The 27,203-nt window shown below is 34.2% G+C and overlaps 2 protein-coding genes and 1 long non-coding RNA gene across 5 annotated transcripts in view; all 3 read right to left on the bottom strand.

Moving 5' to 3' along the window:
• Positions 1–5,579: 5,579 nt before the first annotated feature.
• LOC143918618 (tyrosine-protein phosphatase 69D-like) lies at positions 5,580–6,633 on the bottom strand. The gene is made up of 5 exons (XM_077440558.1): positions 6,608–6,633; positions 6,539–6,566; positions 6,314–6,465; positions 6,103–6,238; positions 5,580–6,023 (listed from the first exon to the last, which is right to left on the bottom strand). The coding sequence occupies exons 1-5, from the start codon at positions 6,631–6,633 to the stop codon at positions 5,952–5,954; spliced, it is 414 nt and encodes a 137-aa protein (XP_077296684.1). The 3' UTR covers positions 5,580–5,951.
• A 6,603-nt stretch (positions 6,634–13,236) lies between these two features.
• LOC143919420 (uncharacterized) lies at positions 13,237–16,453 on the bottom strand. 3 transcript variants are annotated; one of them, XR_013261240.1, is made up of 6 exons: positions 15,824–16,453; positions 15,629–15,749; positions 15,166–15,551; positions 14,870–15,001; positions 14,601–14,784; positions 13,237–14,489 (listed from the first exon to the last, which is right to left on the bottom strand). It is a non-coding gene; the product is annotated as an uncharacterized LOC143919420 (long non-coding RNA). The 3 variants fall into 3 exon arrangements; XR_013261241.1 differs by having other exon boundaries at positions 15,427–15,551; XR_013261239.1 differs by having other exon boundaries at positions 14,870–15,551.
• LOC143919419 (uncharacterized) overlaps positions 15,824–27,203 on the bottom strand; it is a 36,041-nt gene continuing 24,661 nt past the window's right edge. The window contains exons 10-13 of the mRNA XM_077441729.1: positions 22,282–22,355; positions 21,315–21,452; positions 16,533–21,235; positions 15,824–16,453 (exon numbers count right to left, since the gene is read on the bottom strand). Coding sequence (XP_077297855.1) covers positions 16,329–16,453; positions 16,533–21,162 — 4,755 coding nt within the window. The 5' untranslated portion in view covers positions 21,163–21,235; positions 21,315–21,452; positions 22,282–22,355 and the 3' untranslated portion in view covers positions 15,824–16,328. The remainder of the gene's footprint in view (positions 16,454–16,532; positions 21,236–21,314; positions 21,453–22,281; positions 22,356–27,203) is intronic.

Here is a 27,203-nt window from a genome sequence, read left to right as displayed (position 1 = left end):
CTGATGTGAAATAACAATTGAAATACCCAAACTCATACGAAATCTGTGTTAAAAAATTCCGTCGAAAACTTTGAAAGTAAATTGATAAATTCATGTGAACGTTAATGATGAGAGAGGAAATGAATAAAATATTTTTTTACGATCTTGTGGGTTAAGTTTAAAAGAATGATTAAATCAGTAGGTTGGAACAATTTCATTGGAATATATTCACCAAAGTAATAAAAATATTTGTAATTTATTGCTTCCAGAGACAATAAGCATTGCATTCCTGTGAGAATTTCGCGGAAATTGTTCATGGTTATAGTTAGAGCCCGGAATCTGAAGGGGCTGTTTATTGTTCAAAGATTGTAAATGCATTGTTAAAGGTTTGCCAAACCTTTTTTACAAAGCATTTACAACAATTGAACAATAGGCGGCACGTTTCCGGGCCCTTCAGATTCCGACCTCTAGTTAGAGTGTCTCAGTGTCGTCAGAATGAAAAAAATGTCATTTAACCCATTTGAACCCAGAGCTCGCGTGAAAATACAAGTCCCATGTGCCCAAGACTATTTTTTCGTTTATTTTCCAAAATCTTTGAGTTATTTCATGGGAAATATTTTTTATAGGATAGGGATGGATAATTAATTGATTTTTCAACATTTTTAATTTTTTTCAAGGTGGTGTCGTGAACGACCTTTGGGGCTAATGAAACATGTTTTTTTTTTATTACATTTTTGGAAAGAACATATATGTACATAGAATAAAAAAAAATAATACAAAAATCACAATGGAGTCACATAATCAGTTATAATACTTTCTCACTGGTTATTTGTAATTTTATTGTTTAGAAATTTATAAAATTAATTTAAAAAATAACCAAAAAAAGCATCTCTTCGATAAAATTATATTTTCAAATCGCATAACATAACTAGAGGTAGGATAGTCACAGTGCTATCCATTGTTCGGTAAACCTTTAACAATGCATTTACAACCTTTGAACAATACACGGCCCCCTCAGGCTCCGGTGACTAAACATAACACACGTAGGTATATTGTGACATATACACATCGTCAACAAAAAAAAAGGATGCACCCTTTTAAAAGAAGAAATGTCATAAACGAGATTTCGGGTTCAAAAGTCGTAAAAACAAAATAGGCATGAAGACAAAATAATTAATTATTATGATACGGTACAAAACATTTGTCATGCAATGGAATTTCACAGTTATCACAAGCGGAAAACGTTTTATTTTTACAGTGTCCACAATTTCTCCTTTTGGGCCGGGTCGCACCGCTCGACTCGCGAACAACTTTGTTGGCGAGTTTTGTTGCTGGAAAATCTGTGGGTCCGGTCTTCCTTTCAACTCGGGGACGGCCTGAGACGGACGCACGTGCTACTAGTTTTTTCACTATAGAGACTATAATACAATACAGACGTACAATACGCATTTAACGCATCTATTGTAATTTATTAGGATTTTCAACATCTCTATTATTTCAATTGTTAATTTTACACGACACAGCCACACACCCTGTCCATTTAAAATAATATACATACTCATACTTTATTGTCGTCGTAAGCAAGTCGAAAAAGTCTTACTTACCGTTCAGTATTATCTATTGTAATTTATTAGGGTGTTTAACATCTCTATTATTTCAAATATTAATTTTACACGACACAGGCACATCCTGTTCATTTAAAATAATATATTGTTGCGTAGGGGTGGGTGGAGGATCCAAGTAAAAGGCCAACATTCGTTTCACAGCATTTATTGATGATTATGGAGATACACGTACTGTCACTGCTCAGTCCAGAATGACATGATATCGCCTACGTACCGCCTTATAAAGGGTAGATCTCTCAGGGCGCCTAATCTGTTTACCTGTTGTATAGTCACGTATTCGGATATGTATTTCCACGACATTGGGTCTTCCCGTACCGATTCTGAGAAATAACTAATAACGGTCATTGTTTAGCCTAAATGCACTTAGAGTCCAGATATAATCCTTGGAAGTAAGTGTATGCATTTAGTTAATCCGATAACAGATATCCGTTGGTCTAAGTGCAATTCGCTCAATCCGCGGCGTACGTAACAATATATTAGAGATTTCAATATGATACAATGTGTAAAGACGATACAGTACAGGACCCGTTAAGAAATCCTTGTTCAGAAGATTTATTACAGCAGCTCTATGCAAGTGTTGCACATGTCGAAAGTCCTCCGAAAGAAACCGCTGTCTATTGTTAAATACACAAGGACACTGTTATTTACATTATCCACATAATTTGTAGACCACATTTTTTTTTTTAATTTTCTCTAACTAATTGTATTTCGTCTCTTCTTCCTCGATCTCCGGCAAATTCCATTATTATGTTGTTGTTATTTCAAATTAATGTTTATTGTACTCGATAGATTTAACAAACTTATTACGTGCAATGATATCTGATATCTGATATGATATCTGAATCAAATTTAAGTTCAATTACCTCATATTGAGCAATTCATTGAGAAATTATCTCATAGATTGATCATTCATACAATAGAGGCATGTCGTAGATTGCACGTGCGGTTGTTGGTGTTTTTTTTGTATGGAGTTTTTTTTGATGGGTCCGGCATGTCGATCGTTAAGGTCATTAAATCCATGCGACCAGACCCAACTCTGTCAACTGATATCAACCGTCGTTGGGCATTATTACCTGAGAGACCGACATGTTGCAGGGTCCGGTCCGATGAAATGTGACCCCATACAATGTGTATGGGATCGGTCATTTTGCATTTTCAGAACGACACGTCGCGCCAACCGAGTTGTTCGCGAGTCGAGCGGTGCGACCCGGCCCTTTCTGTTTGACCAATATCAAATGTCTTCCAACTTCCTTTTGATTTTGATTAACTTTGCCGGGTCTGAATGGGACCAATTGTTTTCGTTTTTGACCATAACACTTGCACAACGTCTCTGTTACCTGTCTGATAAATCCTTATTTAACAAGTTTACAACCAAAACATTTGCTAAGAATCCAAGCGTTATACACAGCTACATCGATGTTCCAAAACAGAATAGGCATGTACCATTTTTTCCCTCTAATACTTATGTTATAGTTAGAAATATGGTTATCCATTTGATCAACCCCACCCATATATTTATTATACATATTTATACTAAATGGTTAATTGATTTCCACCCTACTATTTTCTTTAACCGAATATCAGTTCCCAGGGGTGGTAATATGTATGTATATGGAATCCGGAATTTGAGACTCATCCCAATTATCAATTTCTTCCAGTATCTCTGTAGTGGTAAAGTTGCATTCTCTGGAAAAAAGTATGTGTCATTATCCCATGGGGTCATATACGACTCCGTCGACTTTGATTTTTTTTTTCAGGAATATGAGATATGTAAACGCAATTTCTCTTATTTATATTATACAATAAGTCCTACTGTATTAGAAACATAAAGATAAATAAAAAATATGTAAAAATAAAAAACTTACGTATGTTTTCTCTTCGACATATCTGCAAGTCGAAAAGCGCTCGATGTTGTTCCTCAAAACTCCAAAAGGAACTGATTTAATTTCGTGTGACTTTCTAAAAATTCATCACCAACATCAAACCAAGCGTAACGAAAGGTTTTACGACCGGCCTGAGTGATCCCTTTATTTAACGACGCAAAAGTGTAAAATGCCGTGAACGACCGCGCTGGCATACATCATGTAAGTTCATAACTGACCGCGTGGGTTCAAATGGGTTAAAATGCTCTCAGACATTCTAGAAAGTCCTATTACTCATATGAGGTTCTGAAAATATCCTAGAATCATATAAAATGCTAATAAACCATCTAGAGATGTTTTATAAACAAGAAAAAAGAAAATTCTCGGCGAATAATCTTTTAGAGAATATTCTCGACTTACAACACTAATTGTAACTAAACCATATTTTTAATAAATAAATAAATACATGTCTCATCCCCTTTGTTCTTCTGATGTCATCAGATATTTTGTGAGATAATAATTGATTAATTGTGCCTATAATGACCGGTAAAAAAAGAGAAATGTGATGGAAATTAAACCTGAAGTGTTGAAACAATATTGTGTTCTAGTGTTGCAATTGTCTCATTTAACGATCTCCACTATTTTAAAAGATATAGAACGAATTCGTAAAGTCATCAAAGGATTTTAATCAATCAAATCCACAACAATAATGTAGCGTGGGAACGTGGGAGAGATTATCCACTGTCTAAGTGCATTCTAGGGTGAACAATAGAAAACCCAGTTTAGGCTAATGGGACTGTGTTAGTGCCCAAACAAAGGATACGCTAGAGTTCTCAGAACTGGGGTGAGTGCGTGCGACTCGCCAGGGTAGACCTACATGCCGAGACAAAAGACACGCCATCAAATCGGGGATGCTATGCTGGGCAACTTGTCCTTTATAAGGAGGTACTCACGGTGGATCAAGTATTCTGGAGAGAGCGGTGGTTACGTGTGGACCTCCTGAATCCCACTTTACGTGTTGAATAAATGTTGTGAAGCGACTTTGGCCTTTCATTTGAATCCTGAACCCACCCTACGCAAAAATAACAAATACATATGACAATGAACAAAAACAATATGACAATAACTCTGAAAGAAAACCATATTCTAAAAAAAAGACGCATCCAAATACAATAGATTTATTATACAAATATTTTGTTTACAATGACGTTTAAATAATATAATAATAAAAATTCCTCAAATAAATAATATATAACTATAGAATAACACGTACACATATACATATATGCATTTATAAATATAAAAATTGTCATTATCGTGTATGTATATATGTATATAGATAGATTTGCATCTAAATACACAATTAGAGATCAAAAAATAATTACTATACAATCCTAGCATGCAGGTCTTCGAAAAAGATAATTCACGACATTGTTAAACCGAAAAATACATACATCATTATTATCATTTACAATTGTTTAATGATTTCAACGCAAAATACTAATTAGAAACCCCAACTTGTGCAAATTTTACAAACGATAATCTACACGGAGGATAAACAACTTCTACTAGATGTTACATTTGAGAGAAAATGTAATTATCGTAACACAGAATCTGATACGTGGTTCGGATCTAATACACATGTCTATTGTACGAACTAACCGGATATAAAAACAAAAACAATTCTATAAATGCAACACTCTATTCGGTGGTAACGAAATATTTATTTATTACAATAATACAAGAATAACGCTACGTTTGAGACAAACTAGAGTCTGTTCAGATGCGAAACGCAGAAAAATTCGAATGCAGATTTCGATACAGATAGTTTTCGGTGCAAAATTAAATAAACCGGATATTGCCACGGATGCTTATTCGATAAGAGTATTATATTGACACTCAAATTATGCTCCGAATCTCTGAACGCACTACACATATTTTCTTTATATCTACATACATATTGAATTAGAAGTGGATATTCAAAAGAAAATAATAATATTTTGACCGAAAAGAAAAGGAGCGACCGTTTCTGTTGTACATATTACATATGTACAACAGAAACGGTCAACCTGTCAAATAATGCGTATTTATATTTTTCAAATATTCATTTTTTATAGAAAATTAATTGTAATTCTTATTTCTTAATATCTAAGTAATAATCTCCTATAAATGTATAGTAAAAAAACACTAATTAGTTCAAAAGGTTTCATATCGTCGTGAATAACCTCAATCAGATAGGTGGTATTGAACACACTTTTTAAGCCCGATATATTATAGTAAAATATGGCAATGAAAACATACATACAATATGCCTTTGATAAAAATCCCGATGAAAACGTGTCTCGTCATGCAACGATAATACTAAATGAAAATATACGTTAGGATTTTCATAAAAATCGATAATCAATTTGCTGAAAAAGTGTTCATAATAATATACATACATATATAAATGTATTATAAAAGATCACACAAGTCTTTTTGACACTTAACTATCACTGAGCAAGTTATGCAACTCTGCATAGTTCACAATGGCCCGATGAAGAAACTCGTATTGCAACTGAAATCATACGAGAAAAATGAAAATTTGTATTTTTTACTACGTATTTTTTTACACATTGACTTGAAACAAGACTCACAAACGTGTCCAAACAACCCATCCTCTGACACCGGAGTTTCCTCGTCACTGTCGATACGTCGACCCGTTTTTCTGTGCGGAGTTGGATCGTTAGAATACTCAAAGCGACAAACATCGACGAGCGATCCGTACCTTGGCTGTGAAAAAAGCACACATTAATTTACACATTTAATTAATCAATCCCGTAGGATTTTGCAACATCGATTGCGTACCTGCAGTGAACTAAAATCGGCGTACTCGAAGACATGGTCACTCCACTCTGTCCGACCAGTTCTATCAACCCTCTGGTAACTTCTGGGACCTGTCCGCTGACGGTCGGCCAGCCGTGGTAATGCAGTTGAGTGACTCTAATTCTATCTTGATTCTAATGAATACAAATCGGCATTTAAGAAATACTGTAATAAATAGGACTGTCAAACTTGAATCTTGAAATATACCTTCGTATTGGTGACTTGGAACTCTCGTCTAGTATAATACGGACAGGATTTAGTAAGTAGGTAAGTGACGTTGATATGATCGTACTAGATTTCATCGTCGTCCCAATATCGAGGACACTATCCTTCGCCCAACTGTTGGTTAAAAATAAAAATGCATTTTACTATAAGATCGCGACTCAGATTCCGACTCTGACTCGTTCGAAAACATCGCTGACTATCTCACCTCACTCAACATGAGGATAGTGCTGATTTCGTGGTTTGAAATCATTCTCTAAAAATCGGCTATCGTTGACAGAATTGGATCTTGTGCTATAATATACGACTCTGCATTATCGTATCCTATGCAGAGAAATACTATAATAATAGAAGTGGCTTTAGGCGTTATATTGTTGTCAAGTGAGGACGGAAAATTTCAAATAACTACAGCGATAGCCTCGATGATAAAACTGTACCTGCATTAAGAACACAGCAATATGTTACCATCGTAATACAAGATATCATTGACATATTGTCATTCGGTGCCTTTGAATCAAAAACAACAGTTCTTCTTCCGTCCTTGTTATTATTTTGGCTGACAATATTTTCCTTGTCCAATAATTCTGGTTCAATGTGGGTATGCAGGTTGTAATGGACATATTTCCATCTAGTGCCTTTGCATCAAAAACTATGGTCGTCCTTTTGCCTTTTTCATAATTATTAAAATTGACTACCGGTTCCTTAATTAATTTCGTTGAATCAAAAATGGGTACTACAGAAGTCATCGACATATTGCCTTCTAGTTGTTTTTCATCAGCCATTCTTTTACCACTAACAGAAGTAGCAGAATTGGAAATAGGTGTCAAACAATCAGAATTTAATGATGTCGGCTTCCTACTCTTGTTGCAATCATGTGACTCAACTAAATGTTGCCCGTTTGATTTATTCAATTCAACATTCGGAAGTATGCATGTTATAGACATATTACCATCTGTTTGTTTTGCATCAAAGACAACAGTTCTCCTTTTATTATTAGTATTATTATCTTCAAAGACAATATTTTCTTTATTCAATAGCTCCATTTCTAAAGTCGGTATACAAGATGTCATATTACCATCCGGTGCTCTTGAATCAAAAACTATAGTTCTTCTTCTATTTTTGATGTTATCGTCTTGAACGACAACATTTTCTTTATGTAATACTTCTATATCTGAATTAGGTATACTACATGTTATCGACATGTTACCATCTGGTGTATTTGAATCAAAAATTACAGTTTGTTTCCTGTTTTTAGTGTTGTCGTCTTGAATGGTAAAATTTTCCTTATTCAATACTTCCATATCTAAATTTGGTATACCACATGTTATAGACATATCTCCGTCTAGTTCCTCCGAACCAAAGACTATAGTTCTTCTTTTATCTTTGCTACAGCTATCAGGATTAGCTACAGTAGCCGGAGCTACACATGTCATGGACATATTACAATCTACATCTTCCGGATTGAAAACTATTGTGGTCCTTCTTTTATTTTTGGAACGAATTTCAAGATCTGCATCAGTTGGTCTAGAAGCAGACGTCGTGCACGTCATAGACATATTTATCTCTGTTTCTTTTGAATGTATCGGCTCTGTTTGTATTCTATCTTTAATAGGATTTTTGGTGTCATCTAAATTAAATTCAATTGAATTGTGAGAATTTTCCAGAATGTTTTGAACATGATAATGATCGTCAGAATTTTTCTTTTGTTTATCTTCGATATCATGTATCATTTGTGAAATTGCAGTCATTATAGATATGTCACATTTAGAAGATCTTCCCGCATTATTTGCATTATGACTTGGAACTGTAGAGGTCCTCTTTATTTTTGGCACATCGTTTCTTGCATTTTTGTTTTGCTTACATTCTATATCGTTGATCATTTGCGAGAGCGCGGAAGTTATTGATAGATCGCAGCTCTTTTGCATTACGTTTCGAGTCGATGCAATGCTGTTTTCATTCGAGCTGTTTTCATAGTCTTGTTGGATATCGTTTCTAGCGTAACGATCGTTGTAAGCATTCATGTCGTTTTCAACATCGTTGAATTCCTTCGTGTACATCGGAATTTGTATATTTTCTTTATCGTGCATCCATGTTTCTTTTTTATCTCTTACATCGGGATAAACAAAAGTATTCGCCACGATGGGTTTTTGCTTTGTGGATTCATTCGTCATGATTTGAACGGGGATTGAAATAGTTTGCGCGATGGACATGTCGCTGTCGTCGCACACGTCACTTTTAGGCGACTGTTTAGTTACAAGTTTCTCCAATTTATTCTCTCCATCCGTCAAATTGAACGGAGCGTCTTTTTTTATTTGAAAATTGATGAGAGCCTCGGTACGGTCGGATAGGAAAGGATTCGTTATGTTGAAACAAGACGCATCGGGAACATTTTCGCTGTTGATTTTCGTCAGACTGTTTATCATAGCGCTGATGTTCACGCACCGATCATCGTCTTCCATATCCTCAGCGGCATTTTGCTCGCCTTGAGACACTCTCTGTTGATTGATGGATGCTTCCAGCTTTTGAATGAGAGACTCGGCTACATCACTAGTATCGGAAACATCCGGCTTGTTTGGTTCTTCGTAAAAATTGTGCCAAATTGTATTTCCATGATCGGTCATTGTGAAGAGCCTGTGAATTGAAATATTTAACCTTTTGTGACCTCGATGATGCTTTATATGATGATAATATTTTAATTTGACATCGATTGGTGTCATTGTATTACAATTTTATTTAATTGGCCCCATCCATTGTTGTGAAATGACCCGGTTTATAAAATTGATCCAACTCTTGCAGTTTTGCCTTGCTTTTTCTAGTCCTTCACAGCAGTAAATAGTTATATTAATTATTTACAGGCATATTATTTTTCTTCAATTGTGTATTTGAATGTAGTATGTATACAGAGCAACTATAAAGCAACCATGTAAAGCCAAGTCAAGTGTGCCGAGCTTGGGTTTAACTTTTAAAACATCGTGAAAATTAATTAACTATACGATACCCTCAAAATTTATTTATTATTTTTTATATATTTTCGGTTTATATATAAAATAATCTTACGCGACTCCTTTTTTACTCGAAAAGCTGACTCGTTTATTTTTATCAAACGTAGTTCCATCATTCTCTGCATCATTTTGTTCCGCATCCAGATCCGATAGTGGATTTCTTGCTTTGGGTGGTTTTAAAATTGAAGAGCGCCGCCGAAATTTTTCTGGTTGCATTTTTCTGAAATGAATTTATTTACTTATAAAAAAGGGAAATCTCCATTTTTTAACAAGAATATAATCTTAAACGAGATATGGTCAAAAATATAATTTTCTTCCGGCCAAACCGAACATTTGTTAAGTTAAATTTGAATAGGACAATCACACAATCGATCATTAATGGGTAATATTGATTGCTGACGCTTTGTAATGATAAATTTGAATAAGAGTAACCCGTCAACAGAACTCGTTATTGAATGAATTCGTTATATTAATGATGAATAGAAGTAGACTTACGTAGAAAGCAGTCGCAACGGCCATTCAATGACAAGCGCAACCGCAACCGCAACCGTCGAATGCCAAACGTTTGAACCACACGGCTGCCAACGTGAACGTGACCGCGACCCATATGTCAACTCAAAGTGTTCGACAAGAATTTTACCAATATTAATGGAAATATGGCATGTTAAAATCGTTGATGCCCATCCACAATACTGATAGAGTGGTAGTTATTCTAGGAATTTAAGAAATATTAAACTCCTCGATAATTCGAAATATGAAATTCGAATAGGGAAAACGCTGCAGTTGTTGGCCATTTGATCTTTAGTACGCGGGACAGGTGTGTTGACCGTGTCCCGGTCTAAGAAAACACCGGCTGTGTTTGTAAGACGATCGTTTATTTTTGTTCAATTGTTACAATGGTTATTGTATGTACGAAGAGGTTGAGCTTCGGAGAAGTGAGCTGGTTGAACTCCAGAGGTTCACTCTGGTGTTGGGAGCTGGTGCTTCGCTTTGTATACGTTCTGGCTTGAAGCGTGCAGTGTGCAGATGCTTTGTCTTCGTTTTCAGGACACGTGTCTTGGGGACACGTGTTGACCTGTTTTCGAGGCGCGTGTTTTATAGCTATGGGGTCAGCGCCAGGACGTCGTTTGAGAATGGGGTCGTGTGCCACGCGTACACGACTTTTTAGGATACGTGTTACAGTTTCCTGATGACATCACTGTTGGGTATCGTTCGTTTTACGATCAAGCGACGAACTCTTTCTTCTGGAATGGTCGAAGGGGACGTTGCCCTTGAGTTATGCATGTTTGTACAGGAGTGACGATGATTGGTGAGAAATGTATGAGATCACAGGCTTCGATTCGTAATAGCACAAGTTGTGCTAGATTCCTACAGATCCTAGTAATTTACTTGTATATAAATAACTAGTGTTGTGCCGGTTGACTTTAACGGGTGGTTTCGGAAAGGAATTGATACACGAATTAACAGAAAGTTATGTTATATATAATTATAGTGTGAGGTAATTTATAGGCATGCGCGCGTATTAATATAAAAAGTCGAGCGTTCATTAAACCCTCCCCGTTTACCCGTGTCGAACTGATGAATGAATGTGTGTGTGCCTTCGTGGATGTGTGTCCGCTTCAACTCGCTCAATATCTGAGCACATGAGAGACGCTACACTTCCTCCAACTTCCCCGCTACCCCGCGTCTCGACACGATCGGTCGTCATGTCACATCCCTATGCATAACATATACACATGGTATTCTAAAATTTGTTTTTTGAAATCTCCATATTTGTCGATGCAGCCGCCACATACATACCCACAAACATATATCGCGTCCATTTTTATTTGTATTTTTTATATTTTGTATTTATAAAATGAAATCAATCTAGAAATGACTTTAGATTAAGTTTCGAGAAAAACTTTGAAATTTTAATGTATGAATATAAAGCGTAAAGCATACTTTGCAGTCAACCGGTAGTTTCCAACATTGTTCAATTGGTCGCTCTTTCGTTGAAACTTTACCGTATACACATTTTATTTATTTACAAATTTGCCATAGTGACTTTACAGGTTAGCTCCAAGTCGTCACTATGGCTAAGATGTACTAGAGATTCCGAAGTCTCGATGTTTTCAAAGTCCCGGAACACATCGTGCTAAAGTCTAGCAGCTAGACCGTACGTAGAACAACTCGTACGTATTCACGGATTTATGATTTTCACACAACAGCTTTGTGATTTTTTACTCATAACTTGCTATAATATTTTGAAACACATAAATGTATTTAACATATCAATGCAGTCGAGAAGAATGGATTTAGAATCAGTAATATCACTGTTAAAATCATGCACAGAATATTTAATCGTACGGATTTGAAAATGCCAAATGTGAGGGAATAGAATAAGCAAAAATATTGGATGTAGAACTAATCTTTACGGAGAAAAGAACTCGTATAAAAAAAAACGAATGTTTGATTATGAATGTGTAGACTAAAGTATCAATAATCCAGAAGAAAACTTTAAAAACAAAGTATTTAATATGATTTCAGATATGTAATGTAATAGCTTTCTTAAAGACCGCTTTCAACAAACTGACGATTTTCAAAAAACTTTAGGATTCTTGTTTGATTTAAAAAATATTCCCGAAATCAATCACTTGAAGTACATAAAATTAGAAGTAATTCTTAAAGATGGAGATAATTGCGTTAAAAATGATAATGATTTACACGAAGAAATTCAAATAATTAGCAATTTGATATCCGAAGGTATAAATACTCCAATAAAAGTTATAAATTTTATAAAAATTAACCAGCTACAAAATGTTTTAACAAAGTTATGGATAGCTTTAAGAATTTTTATTAACCCTTCCGGTAACAGTTGCGTCATGTGAACGTAGTTTTAGCAAACTTAAACTTATTAAGACCTGTTTCAGGTAAACTTTATCGAACGAGCGTTTAAATTCATTAGCTATATTATCAATAATTGAAAACGAAATAGCTCAACAACTTCACGTATCAACTACTTTTAAAAGATTTAAATGATTTTAATTTAAAGGCTAGGAAGCAAAATTTTTATTCAAGGCAGATTTTTATTTAATTATTACTATTTTTCTACATTTGTAAATGACTTCTCAAATGATGATCAGGTATTTAGTATAATTGAATGGCAAAATTTATATAAAAATAATCTTTAATTCTTCCAAAAAGCTTTAAAAACATTACAAAAATAGTTGTATTTATTTATGTTTGAAATTGTAACATAAAATACAATATATGAAGATAATAATTTTATAAATTTCGCTGAAATTTCTTGGTATATCTTTAGTGAAGCGAAAGATTAAAAAAAATGTACATATAGGGGGGCGCAAATTTAGGTTTTTGACTGGGGCGCTAAATAACCTAGGACCGGCCCTGTGTGTTAATGTTCTGAAGGGCGGGCCCTCATCCCCTTTGGTCTTCTGATTATTAGAGGTAGGACCAGAAGCGTGCTTTTTCCAGGAAACAGGGCAAACTACAAAGCTAGAGAGCATAAAAAAGGTTCATCATAAAAATGAACAAAGCACGACGAACAATGGACAATGAACGGCGCAAAGTTGGTCCGCTCTTTACTGATTACATCAGATCGTAGATTGTCAGTCAAAGGGCTAAGATTCTTATTAATTATTATCTGAAAAGAAAAGGTATTCTAGAAAAACGACGCATCCAAATACAATAGATTTATTAAACAAATATATTTAGTTTACAATGACGTTTAAATAATATGATAATAAAAAATCTTCAAATAAATAATATATACATAATTATAGAATAATACGTACACATATACATACATATATGTATTTATAAATATAAAAATTGACGTTATCGTGTATGTACATATGAGTATAGATAGATTGGCATATAAATACACAATAAGAGGTCAAACAACTATTACTATACAATTCTAGCATGCAAGTGTTCGAAAAAGTTAATTCACGACATTGTCAAATCAAAATACATACACCATTATTATCCTATACAATCTTTACCCGAAGTTGGGCAAATTTAACAAACAATAATCTACAGATAGGATAAACAACTTCTACTAGATATTAGTTTAGGTAGTAAAAACTTTGGCCAACCTGTCATGGCTATTTATATTTTTTCTAATAATCTTCTATATAATAAATACCTGTCAAGTAATGGGTATTTATATTATTTATAATAATCTCTATTGATGTATAGTAAATAACACGAATTATTTCAAAAGGTTTCATATAAAAAATGTGCCTTCTTCACAATGTATTCGCACTAAGTTTATCATTAACGTCTTTTACGAATTACATTATTTTTATAATAATTAAAATTGGATGTGACTAACGACTAATCGTACACCTTATCGAAAACACTGACTGAGATAAGCTATTTTTATTTGCCCAATATATTTTTATTTGCCCCATATGTTGTTACAATGTGATAAGCTTTAATGCTAAAAATAAAAATGATACATCATACGTTTTATAAATTCATAGACGTGTATCGGCATCTACCCTATTGTCATTAAATTAATTTGTTAATTATATTTAATTAATAATTTCGTCATTACTTTAATTAATTTATTTTGTCATCAATTGAAATCATTTAATTCATATCATATCATTTTTTAATATTCAGATACATAATTACTTCCTTAATCATAAGGAATTTAATGGAATCGTACGGACTTTTTCCAAATCAACAAATTTAGTTAATAGGTTCTGGAATGGAAGCAATGGAATAGTAATTATAGTTTCATTTAATTTTTTTCTTTTAATTTCGGATTTCTTAATCAAGATCTAATGTGTAAAACATACATACATATGTACATAGATCATAAATTAAATAATTGCATACGAATGTTCGGAAGCTACAAAATCCTTCCACAACTATTTTTTCTTCGAATGTACCGCTTGCCGAGCCATTGCTGCATTCGCTCGCTGAAAAGTGTACAAAACAGTCAATTTTCCATATAAATATTTTAAATTAAACATACATATGTATGTATTACACTTGCTGTTAAGGCCGTTACAATTGGTTAGCCAACATACCTTATATCCCATAACTACATATGTATATCGGCGTTGATATAATCACTACCAACAACGGAATCAATTTGAGTCAATTTCACCCTCGTTTGATTGTAAGCTTTGATGTCCGGATAAAGATTTTAACCTGGTTTTCCTTAGCTTCTGAAGCGTCCATAGTCCGATCGGAGAAAAAATCCGGCAAAATCTAAAATGGATTTACATAGTTAGCATCAAAATTGGACGTAAATACTTCATGCAACATACATATGTATGTAATTTTAGTATTTTACTTCGATCTCTTGTTGAAAGCCGTAGCCAGACTCGACTTGTCGGTCTGTTTATGCTGCTAGAAGGTTTTCTTTAGATATGGGATGCATTTCAGGTGGACTATGTGAGACGAGTTCAAACCTTCATAAATATTTCTGAAAGTGATAGAATTTTGAATGCAATTCAATTAAATTGGCTGCGGAATGTTTTAAGGCTGAATTCAAGGAAATTTATTCAAATAATCAGTGAGCTAAAATACTGTAACGTAGACATTAGGTGGGTGGCGCTTGTGGACCGATGGTTTACGAGCTCTAATCACCTGATCTCTCGTTCGCGCCAAAATGTCCTCGCCGAATGATTGAGCCGTATGCAATGGCCAATGGGATCGTCTCACTCATCGACCAATAGTTTATGTATGTGTGTTGTGCCCAACGGGTATAAATATGGGGCGCTCTCGGCCTGGAAACCATTCTGACCTGGAGAGCGGACGAACAAACGACTTCCACAACACTCCTGCGTCTTTCTCTCCGATTCTGGAAGCCCCATCTTCACGTCCACGCAACAATACCATTGCACTTACCGCAGTGTGTGTTGCAAAGTATGCATTTCAGAAACGTGCTGCCGTGCCTTCCTACAACTGTGACCGTTTTCAGCGCAGAGTATGATGAATAATATTGTGAGGATAATCAATACTCCGACAATTACCTGAAAGTATAATATAAGTTAAAACTATTTTATTTAAAAGATTTTCGCAAAAGCTAAGTATAAGTATACAAACGTACCATAATAATCGTTTGTAGGAGATCATCATATGAAGAAGCTGATGCATTAGGTCCTGGTTTGAATACGGTGAAATAATCATTATATAATACATTGGCGTCATTTTCTCTTCTCCAGAATGAACTGAAACAATTAAACAAAATTAAGATTCGAAGGCTTTAAATTTAAGGTAAGTTTTAAATATCAAAAAAAATTACGTAATAATTCAAGAAAACCAGTATAATTCGATTCAAGATCTAACTGTCCGTCAAATATAGACAAGACGTGGTCTACAGTTGCTTGCGGCTTATCATCAAATCCATTCTCGTTCATCTTCAAAGCTGGCATATCCTCTGAATTAATCGCATAGGTACTCGTCTAGATTATCATCTTTTTTATCCATCATCTTTTTTATCCAACATATTTTTATTTATTTTATTATGGGCTGCGCCCCCGACAGAGGCCCTATGGGACTGCGCCCCTTGTGACGCCCCTGACAGGGGCCCCATGGGGGCTGCGCCCCCTTCGGCGGGGCCACATCTGGATGCACCCACTGCGGGTGAATCCTTTGAATCGAAAAAAAAATAAATCGAACGTGTTATTTCCACCCAACGACGGACACAACCAACGACCGATGGTTGACCACGTAACTACGACCACACAAACAACGACGAATACACACGACGACACAAACATTAGTGTTTTATATAGTAGATTTTATTTCTAAGAAAAAACAAGTTTAAAAATAATGTAAAAAGACAAGACACTAAATCCAATAAAAACTACACCAATGCATACGTCGATAAATGTTGTCTCCAAATTTGAGTCTTTAGTCACATAAGATCTATCTATAAAAAAAGGAAAGTTAAACAAATAGTTTATACTCAATATTAAAATGAAACCCATAAATATATAATATATTCTCACCTTTCAATGAATTGAAGAAGTCCACGACTTTGGTCCGATTAAGCTTGGTTGCCACGTCTAAAGGCGTGTTGCCGTCTTTGTCCGTGGCCCTTACATCGGTTCCTCGGCGGACGAAGAGACCCACGATGGAAACTCTTCCACACTCAGCTGCCAAATGTAGAGGGGTTTTGCCGTTGACGTCTCGGGCATTCACGTCAATGCCCTCGACATTGCGAATGAGATGATCTACGGCGCGGTATCGAAAGTGAACGGCGGCCAGATGAAGCAGTGTGTGGCCTGCCTTATCCAATTTGCAGGGATCGGCACCGTGTTTCAGAAACAGTTTCACATCTTCAAATTTACCATTTCTTGAAACATGGTGTAATGGAGATCGATCTTTCGAATCAATCACGTTAGCCGCGGCACCTTTTTCCAGGAGAAATTCAATCATTTTCGAATTGCATTTTGCAGATGCGTAGTGTAAAGCAGATCGACCAATATTAATGCAGGAGTTGATTTCAGCGCCATTTTCTATCAATACAGTCGCTGCAATATGATTATTTCCTGTAGATGCGAAGTGAAGGGGAGTTTGATTGCATTTGCTTAATGAGTTGGGATTAGCGCCCAGGTTAATTAATAATTCAACGATACGTTTAGTGACATTTCGACGACTATAGGAAATATCATGAAGTGGTGTCCAACCATGTTCCTTATCAGCAATGTTCGGATCGATTCCCAATTCAATCAAAAACATGATCATGTCTTCGTTTCTTCCATGGACAGCCAAGTGTAATAAAGAATTACCGATTTTATCAACAATTGTGAGATCACAGCCCAATTCCATGATATATTTAAAGGCATCGACGTCACATCTGTAAGCTGCCTTGTGGAGAAGAGTTTGGCCGTATTTATTGACGATTTTTTGGTTAGCGCCATTCGTAAGTAGACATTTTATTGCGTTGAATTTACCATTACAAGCTGCCAAAAGAAGTGGTGAGTCACCGTTTTTAGTAATCATATTAATGTCGACACCTTTATCGAGAAGCAGTTGCAGAATATTAACACTTCCATGCCGTGCAGCCCAATGAATCGGTGTCCAATCATTATTGTCTCGAATATTCAGATCAACCCCTTTGGTCAGTAGCAAATCGAATTCCTCCACAGCATCTACTTGGGCGAGAAAATGCAACACCGAATTGCCATTAATGTTCTTTGCATTTGGGTTGGCTCCCAATTTCAGTAACAGTTTCAGTGTTTCCGATTTATTCTCCGAGGCAGCATGGATTAGTGGTGTGCACCCGTCTTTAGTAGTGATATTTATGTCCACACCCTTATCGAAAAGCATTTGCAGAATATTAACACTTCCATGGTGTGCAGCCCAATGAATCGGTGTCCAATCATTCCAACCTCGAATATTGAGATCAACCCCTTTGGTCAGTACCAATTCGAATTCCTCCACAGCATCTACTTGGGCGAGAAAATGCAACACCGAATTGCCATCAATGTTCTTTGCATTTGGGTCGGCTCCCAATTTCAGTAACAGTTTCAGTGCTTCCATTTTTTTATTTTCAGCAGCAACGACTAATAACGTTTTCTTCCAATCATCGCACGCATTTATGCTTATTCTGTATTTGATGAGGTATTCTAACATGCTTACGTTTGAATATTTCACAGCCACACGGAGAGAATTGTTATCTTTAAACATCGACTCCAACCAATCGGGATGCGTTTCTTCTAAACTTTGAATTATATTCTTACATTCATCAATATCTTCTTTCCGTATTTCATTGTTAAAACGAGCGTGAATCAAATACTTATCGTTGTTGTTTGGTATCAGAATCTCGACAATGCTAATATTACCGTGAAATACAGCCACATCTATTGGATAATCATTCGACTTACCTTTTTCCATTGTTGCCCTGTTTTCTATCAAATATTTTACCACTTTTTCATAGCCTCTCATTGCAGCCAAATGTAACGGTGTTTGTTTCGAAGTACTTTTACAATTTACATCAGCTCCATTTTTGACCAAAAACTCAACTACATTTATATTGCCTTGTCTACACGCATTGTGCAAAGGAGAATCATTGAAATTATCTTTGCATTTGATGCAACCACTGACGCATTTAAATATTTCAGCGATAGCAGTTACATCATTTCGATTAGATGCTAATAAGTGAATAGGCGTTTCACTCCATTTACCATATATGGCATTATTATAAAAACGTTTTACAATTTGAGGATGCTTTGATGAATATTCCCAAACACTCACAATGTGCCTCTCAGTTTCACACTTTTCTAAAAGCTTCAGCGCTTGTCTCAGAACTTCAGTTTCTTCTTTCTTCTCATCTAAGTTTATTTGAATAGCCTGCTGTACAAGCCGATGCACATTTGCTACTCCATTAACGAAATCAATCATACTGTAATCACGAAGCAGGCGAAAAGCATCGTACAATTTTTCGTAGTTTCTTTCTAATTTTAAAAATATATCTTCGATGTCGATCTCATCCGGCGCCAGATACGCCATGATTTTTAATACCGATGAAGCCAATTGTCCACATTCACCAATTGTTTCTATTTTCTGCAATGTGATTCTCCACGTCGTTGCTATCGTTTCTTTGTACAAATCGTCGACTACTACACAATTCCCTTTGTGGAGTAGTTCTTTCCACTGTTCCTTATAAATATCAACGTAATGTTTGACGCTAAATCTTATGCCATTTTTTCTTTCTCTCTGCATTTTGTTTTGATAATGAATGTAGCCAACTGATTGTTTAAGCGCTAGTGGAAATCTAAGTAACAAATCACTTAACGATTTCAAATCGCCTTCATTTTCATCTGACAACGTTGTTTTTAAAAAACTCATGGCTTCTTCTTCGGTAAATTCATTCAAGAGAATCACTTTAATTTCGCCTTTTTCTCCGATAACCCAATTTTGATGTCGAGATGTGATCAATGTATGTATCTTATTTTCAGAAGAACCGTTGAATATGAATTTTTCTATATCTGCATAATTTTCAGTGTTATCAAAAACCACCAGCGTTTCCCCATTTTTGTTGAAATATTCGTAAATGTCTTCGATAACATATTCTATATCACGTTGTCTATTTATGACATCTTGCTTGTCATTCAAAACCACTGAAATTTCAAGTTTTTTTGCTAATGTATAAAATGATTCCGATATTGTTTCCTTCTTTTCGGCATTGATGAATATGATATTGTGATAATCTATCCCGTAATCTTGTATGTATTTATTTGCTAATTCCGTCTTCCCTATTCCACCCAATCCAACGACGGAGACTGCCTGCGAAATCACACTGGTTTTATTTCCATTTATCAATGCATCGTGTAATTCTGTTAATTCTTTTTTCCTTCCTTGAAACAATGTTGTTGGATTCTTCAAGCGAAATAAAACTCTTTCGCTTTCTTTTCTTTTACATTCAATCGTTTCAATTTTCTTCATTAGTTTTTCATGTTTGTCATCGCGATCCTTTTGTGCTGAATCGTGAAATTTTTTAAGAAGATTTTCATGCCGCTTCATAATATCCATCAATTGGCATTTTAATATTTCCATCCCCTCCGACTGATGAATTCCTATTTCTTTTTTTAATTCATTCAATTTTGTTTCTGCTTGAAGAGTTAATTTAAGCATTTTCTTCTGAATTGCTACTTCATCATCTTCTTCGATTAATTCAAATATTTTATCATGTTGTGATTTGTAGTCTATATCGTTTGAATATTTTGGGAGCAAGCAAGAATTTTCGCAGTTTTCAGCACGTTTGTATTCAACAGTATCTAATTCCTCACCTGGAAAAAGACGCCGATACCCGTATTCTTTACAATTAGATTGATGACGACTATGCAAAACAAAATCTTCTCCATTTTTAGCTTTTTCTACAATTCCGATTTGCTCAAAAAGATTCGTCGTGTTCCAATCATATACCCTTTGGCAGTCGTGAGTTACTTTACATTTGTATCCAATATCAAATCCAGACTTCCAAACTTTATGCGGGATAAAAACCGATTTTGACTTTGATTTGCCCTCTACTACTTTTTGTGCATTCATTTTATAGTCGAATTTTGTAGCAGGAAATTGCGGCTTAAATGTTTGTTTGACGGTATTCAACACTATCTGCATTTTACTTATTTTCTTGTTTTCTCCTTCGCTTTTAAATCGGTTCAAAAATCGGTCGGCTGCATCCCTGGCCACTCTTTGAATTCCCTTTTGAGGTCCTCTCTTGGAAGTGATGCCATTTAATTGATATTCAAAGGCTGTAAAAACATCAATTCCAATATCCACAAACGAACGTCTTCCTTCAGTTTTTTGCTGGCGATAGTAGTACACCATTTCATGATATTGTAATGATTTATTTTTTTCCAACAATTCAAAGGGTTTTTCTAATGGTTTGAGAATAAGCTTGGTTAGTTTATCCGCCCCCGGAAACATATAAATCTTCGCAATTACGCCCAATGCACATTCTGCTGCTCCCGGAATTGATCCGGACTTTTTAGTAATACCTTCTAAAATTTCGTAATGAAAATTTAATATACTTTCGATTTCAAAAACGAATTGCTTTACGAAATAATGCAATCTTTCTTCCAATTCAAATTTTAATGTCGCAAGCTTTTGAGAACTTTCTTCGGTAGTCATCGTACTGTTGGAATTTAAATAATTAAAGAAGGCTTTTCTTTTGACTAAAGTAGACTAAACTTTTCCAATATCTCTGTAATCGGTCACAAAATATAAATTAAATTTCATTCCCTAATTTTTACTACGCATATTGTATAATATATAATTCATACCTTATGTATATTTCACAACAGAAGATTCTGAAGACGCTGAATAATAATATTTATATATTTTTTTTCGGATAGATGCGGAAATACGAAATATATAATATATTTCCACGAATGTTGTTTGAGTTATAACTCGGTGTGAGACTGAAAATAATTGAAAAACTGATGTAAGGAATTATGAATATAACAATACTTAATTGGACTACCGATTTTCAAAACAAAATTATTAGTAGTTAGTAGTGTGGACTTATTGAAACAAATTTACGGGTGATTGAAAAATGGTAAAATTGATCAATTATACGTGGAAAGAATTATTGTGATAAAAAAAACAGATTCCTTAGATGTCTCGAATTAAACACTAGTACTTCACTTACTCAAATTTATGTAAATTAATACACTGCTATCAGTTTTAAGTTCGAAGGATAATCGTCGAGGGCAAAAAAGACACTCGGAAATGATCATGTTTTTTGACATTCATATCCAAGTAACCAATGAGTTTCGCATGTGATACTACTGTTGTGTTTTCCCTATTAAGCATTTAAAGTTAGTTTTCAAAAATAACGCTAGCCATTAAATCCAGTGATAAATCTGATGCTCAAACATAAAATTGCTTATACGAAAACGTGTGCTATGCCTGTTATGTACATTTATATTTGAAATTTCACACTGGATAAGGCTGCTGGCGAGATGTATTATATTAAGGGTAGAAAGATACTGCGATTGCCAAAATATTATTAAAGCGGATAATCTTTCGGGTCATAAGTTAATTCGTTAAATGCAATGTTTAAATCATCTTTTAAATCTTGGTTACTGGGCGTGAAGTTATTACATATATGTACATATGTATGTACATATCATTGAATGATTAATATCACACATTATAAGTTAAAAGAGCCAACATGCATAAGCGATTGCCAATATATACATATATAATTGTTAAATGATAAAATAGATGTAGAAAAGTTAGATTTACCTTGGACAATTTTAGTTAGTTAGTGGGCTGCTGACGAGACGAAAGAAATATATCAACGGGGAAGACCTAAATTCCTAAAATATTTAATAGCAGTTAATATTTACTCTTGTTGGAAATACATACGTACATTCGTAAAACGTATATACTTAAATATATTCCAGAGTTTTCCGTTAGCTTTAATCAGATTGTACATAATTAATACATATGTACATATATATGGATGTAGGAAGCGCCTGAGCAGCTTAATTCAGATACGATAAATAAAAGATAAGATAATTCTTAGACTTATAATTCTATGTATAAAATATATAAAATGTATATGTACTTGCACAAGACAAAAGTTCTACTTTCGGTTGTTGGATTTTGTTCAAATTATTTTTATTACTTAAAATCAATGTAAAAATCAGTTTTATACACAATAAATATCAAGAAGATTAAATTAATTTAAAATGTCAAAATTAAATCATGAAATATTGTTTTAATAATACTTCCGGTTTACGAATCAGCTCTTAGTTAGTACATAAAGAATACAAATATAAATTTTCAGCTTGATACGTTCAGGAGTGTGGACAGAATAGTGGCTACAACATTTTTGACCTTTCTAAGAGGAAAATATCCCGCTTCCGGTTTATTAAATTTAGTATTTTTTTCTTTATTTTCATCACATTGATACATGAATTTTTTCGTGAAGAGCACACGTGTTTAAGGGGTCGAAAAAAATAGAGGAAGAAAAATCGAACAAGAGTAAACTGCCACTTTCGGTCGACGGATGCTTAACAAATTTTATATATTATATTAATCTTAAACTTGCAGATATGAAATTTCAGTTTAATAAACTAAAAGATTTTCGAGAAAAACATGCAAAACCTTGATTCTCTAGAGTAAAAGTACTATTTCCGGTTCAGGTAAAAGTATTTAAAAATACATTAGGGTATAAAATTTATAATTTTTATTACATTTAAAAAAAATTCAGTCCAATTTAGTTAGCGGTTTGGGAGATAATTGAATTCAAAAACTTAGAAAAAAGAGGACACCTATAAGGAGAGGTACCATTTCCGGTCAACTTAAAAATTTGAAAAAAATTTACGTCGCGTCGATAAGAATTTTAGTAACCAATACTAAGTTTCAGTTCGATAGGACTAATGGTGTTCAAAAACTCCCCAAAAATACACAAGACACACAAACATTTTTTCTAGATCATGAAAACGTGATCAGTGATCGATTCCGAGGTTGAATCAGTCAAAATCTCGAGTTTGAATTTTTGCATGATCACAAAACTTCACCTATTGTTACTACGTACATAGATAAAGTAAAAAGGTTCACAATATATATGGAAAATGGGGAGCAGGTTCGCGCCGGCCTACACATATTCATAACGGGTTTGGTGCAAACGATCGAAAAGCGCCAGATAGATTGAACCACAGATTAACTGGATGGCTGCTTTAAGCGCAATTCTCGACTTCACGAATGAGAGATTGCACATCAGATGACGAGTAATCTTTCGATGTGCGCATATGCAATTATTAAAATTGAGTTGGATCTTTCTGGCGAGTTTTTAATAATTTAATAAGGAAAAATTCGGAACTAAAGTATCTGAAGCACAGAACGTATACAGGTTAGGTATGTCGGGACTTCGGGTAGATTTCGCTTAGTGTAAGTGCGAGCAGTGCGCACGCATAATGTACACGTGTCGTTAATCTGTGGTTCAGTCTGTCTGACGCTTTTCGATCGTTTGCACCGCATCGATTCATAACATATCAGGAAGATAGAGATTATTTAAAAGGTCAAAATGAAATAATGAAATATTGTTTTAAAAAAAAAATACTATTTCCGGCTTACGAATTCTACTCAAAACCTTATCAACTCTAAATTAATACCTCAAGAATAGAAACATAAATTAAAACTTCATTCTTTTAGAAGAGTGGACATTTTTTGTTTCCAAAAATTTATACAATTTTTCAGAAAAGCCTAAAATAATGCATTTGGTATTCAACTTATAAAGACAAGATGGAATACGTTGATACCATTGAAGTATACTTCAATGGTTGATACTCATCAGAGAACGATTTGGCTGCGTGATTCAGATAAAATATCATAACTAAAACCAACATAACCAAGCATAGAACGAGCGATTATCAATGTGATATAATTCATTATTGATAAAATTGATGTGGAAAATTTAGATTCCCCTTGAACAATTTTTGTTACTGGACGTTGGCTATTGACGAGACGAAAGAGTTATATCGAAGTAGAAGGACACTAATTGCTAAAATGTTACATGACCCTTAATATACATATATCTAAACTGGTTGGAAATGATTCGTGAAGTGCACATAATTAAATATATTGCTGAGTTTTCTATTATATGTTTTTTAGAGTGTATATTCAGATTGTAGATAATTCTTAGACTTATGTACACGTATACAGGTGCTATACATACTGAAGTAAATTTTAAATATATAATATTCAGGAATTTTCATCCAATTATGAGTTGAACAATATTGAATACGTGGATAAAAGTGTCACAATTTTAATACATTTAGTAGCCGGACATTTACAGACATATTATGTTATGTGAGTTCTACTCAAACGCCAGTCCGTGGACAAAGAAGTAAATGCATGTACCTATTTTAAATATCAACGGTTTTCAACCCTTCCCCACTTAAAGGGTTGGATCACCTGTTGCCACATTTCAGGTAACGTCCGAGCTACTCGTTTCCAACAGATTTATGTACTCGTGTCAACCCAGCGTAAGAATAGCTCAAGTTTGAGTAGCGCCGTGTTATGTAACAATTGAGAAAATATAAATTTTTATATTCGTAATAGTTGGTACATACCTTGGATTAATTTTCCTTGCTCATACCACCGATGATGTAGAAGAGTTTGAGGATGGTGTACACTTATTAATTAATGGATCTTTTCCACCAGTAGTTGAACTTGTTCTAATCGCAAATATCGATAAACGAATGCAAATCTTAGGGGAATGATAATAAATTAAATTAGGTTTAATTCACGTTCTAATACTTATGAAATTGATATTCAATACACTAAAAAAAAGTAATTATACTACAAACAAAATTTAAAAGGCTTTGTATGTTCAAGACGCGGTTGATCTACTTCGAGAGTTAAATGGATGTGGCAATATCAAAAATTAAAAGTCCCCCTTTATTTAAAAAAAACCGAAATTTTGGTTTATCGTGTTTCTACGATCGATAAGCTTTTATCAGTGCGAATAGATATTGGTAAATACAAATGTGTGTTTTTTGTGTTTCATATATAGTGCTTAAATTATTTTTGTATTTTTGTGAATTTAAATAACATAAATTTAAATAACTTTGAATTTACATTGAATACAAATAACAATAATTTAACAATAATAATTTTGTGAATTTAAATAACAATAATTTAAAAATAGCATAAATTTAACAGCCAGCAGCATAGCTCGGTCGTTAAGCTTCTGCTTAACATTGAGAGGCGCCGGGTTCGATCCCATGAGCTGAACTCGATTGAAAAGAAATTTTCTGAGTAAATCCGTAGTGCTGCTGGTCAGACTTGGATATTTGTGACTCCAGGTCGATCATTTCCTATCACAGTTTGCCAATTTTCTCTGATTTCATTGTTGAAACGGTTCCCGTTTAAAATTGGCTAAAAATCTTTCCTACCTACTATGTCACCACTATTTGAGTATGATTTGACAATAAAATTTATGTACAACTCATAGATGTCTCGTTAATTTACGAGTTTTTCAGTGTCTCGTAATTCAATGATTGTTTGTATTTGGCCAGGAAGGCGCATTGGGGTTTACCAGTAAGGCCTTCCTGGTATACATGTAAAAAATAAAAATTAAAAATAAATAAATCAAAAAATTGTTTATTTAAATCTTCATCATTTGAATTAGTGCCAGCATAAAGGATACGCCATCTACTCATTTTTTAGTTGCTTTTAAAATACATATAAGTAAAAATTGAAAACACAAGCGGTTGTTGAAGTTAAGCCCATTGCATTCTTACCCATTTTCGGTTTATGATTAGTTTTATAAAAATGATTTTTTTTTATTTTCATCACATTGACCCACATATATTTAATGGGTCGAAAAAAATAGTGGTGGAAAAATCGAACAAGAGTAAACTGCCGCTTCCGGGTGACGGGTATTTATGCAAATACAACTTTTTATTATATTTTTTTATAAGTGTTTATAATTTTTTAAGATAATACATACAAAAATTACATTCAGTGCCGGTTATAGGAGGGCCTGCGTCGTGCGGCGCCCGAGGGTGCCGATCGATGCGCCGTAGGCGCTTTAATATTTAAAATTAGTGTGCCAAAGACCATAATTTTTAAAATTAGTGTGCCAAAGACCATAAAAAGGCGAAACTTAAATTTATTAAAATTTATCTCCGGTCTGCAATGTCACGAAATAGATTTTTCAGTTTTGAAACTTTATCTACTGAAAATGATATCGATGAAAATCTTGATTTTTCAAGCTTTAATAAAAGATTTTTCTGAAAGAAAGTCTCAGAAACCTTTGTTAAAAAAGGAGGATGGTAACCTATTTTAAAAAAAAAATTCTAGTGGTGCTTAAAAAAAATTGTCCAAGGGTGCCATAAGCGCCATAGCACATATATTTTTATTCTTGCATACATACATTTTTTCATTTATCAAAATTTCTTGAAAATTCTCGAGAAATTTAAGAAGTTAAATTGAGAATTCTTATTTCTCGAGAAATGAAAATCATCGAGAAATCAGAATCACTAATTACGAGACACTGAAAAACTCGAAATTAATGAGACATCAATGAATCTTGTACATAAGTCATACTCAAATAGTGGTGAGATAGTGGGTAGAAAGGTTTATAGCCAATTTAATGGAAGAATCATTTCAACAATGAAATCAGAAAACAATGGCAAACTCTGATAGGAAAC

This window comes from Arctopsyche grandis, chromosome 11 (genome assembly GCF_051622035.1).
Source record: "Arctopsyche grandis isolate Sample6627 chromosome 11, ASM5162203v2, whole genome shotgun sequence".
In the NCBI taxonomy this organism is placed as follows: Eukaryota; Metazoa; Arthropoda; class Insecta; order Trichoptera; family Hydropsychidae; genus Arctopsyche; species Arctopsyche grandis.
This window is presented reverse-complemented; position numbering and strand designations above follow the sequence as displayed.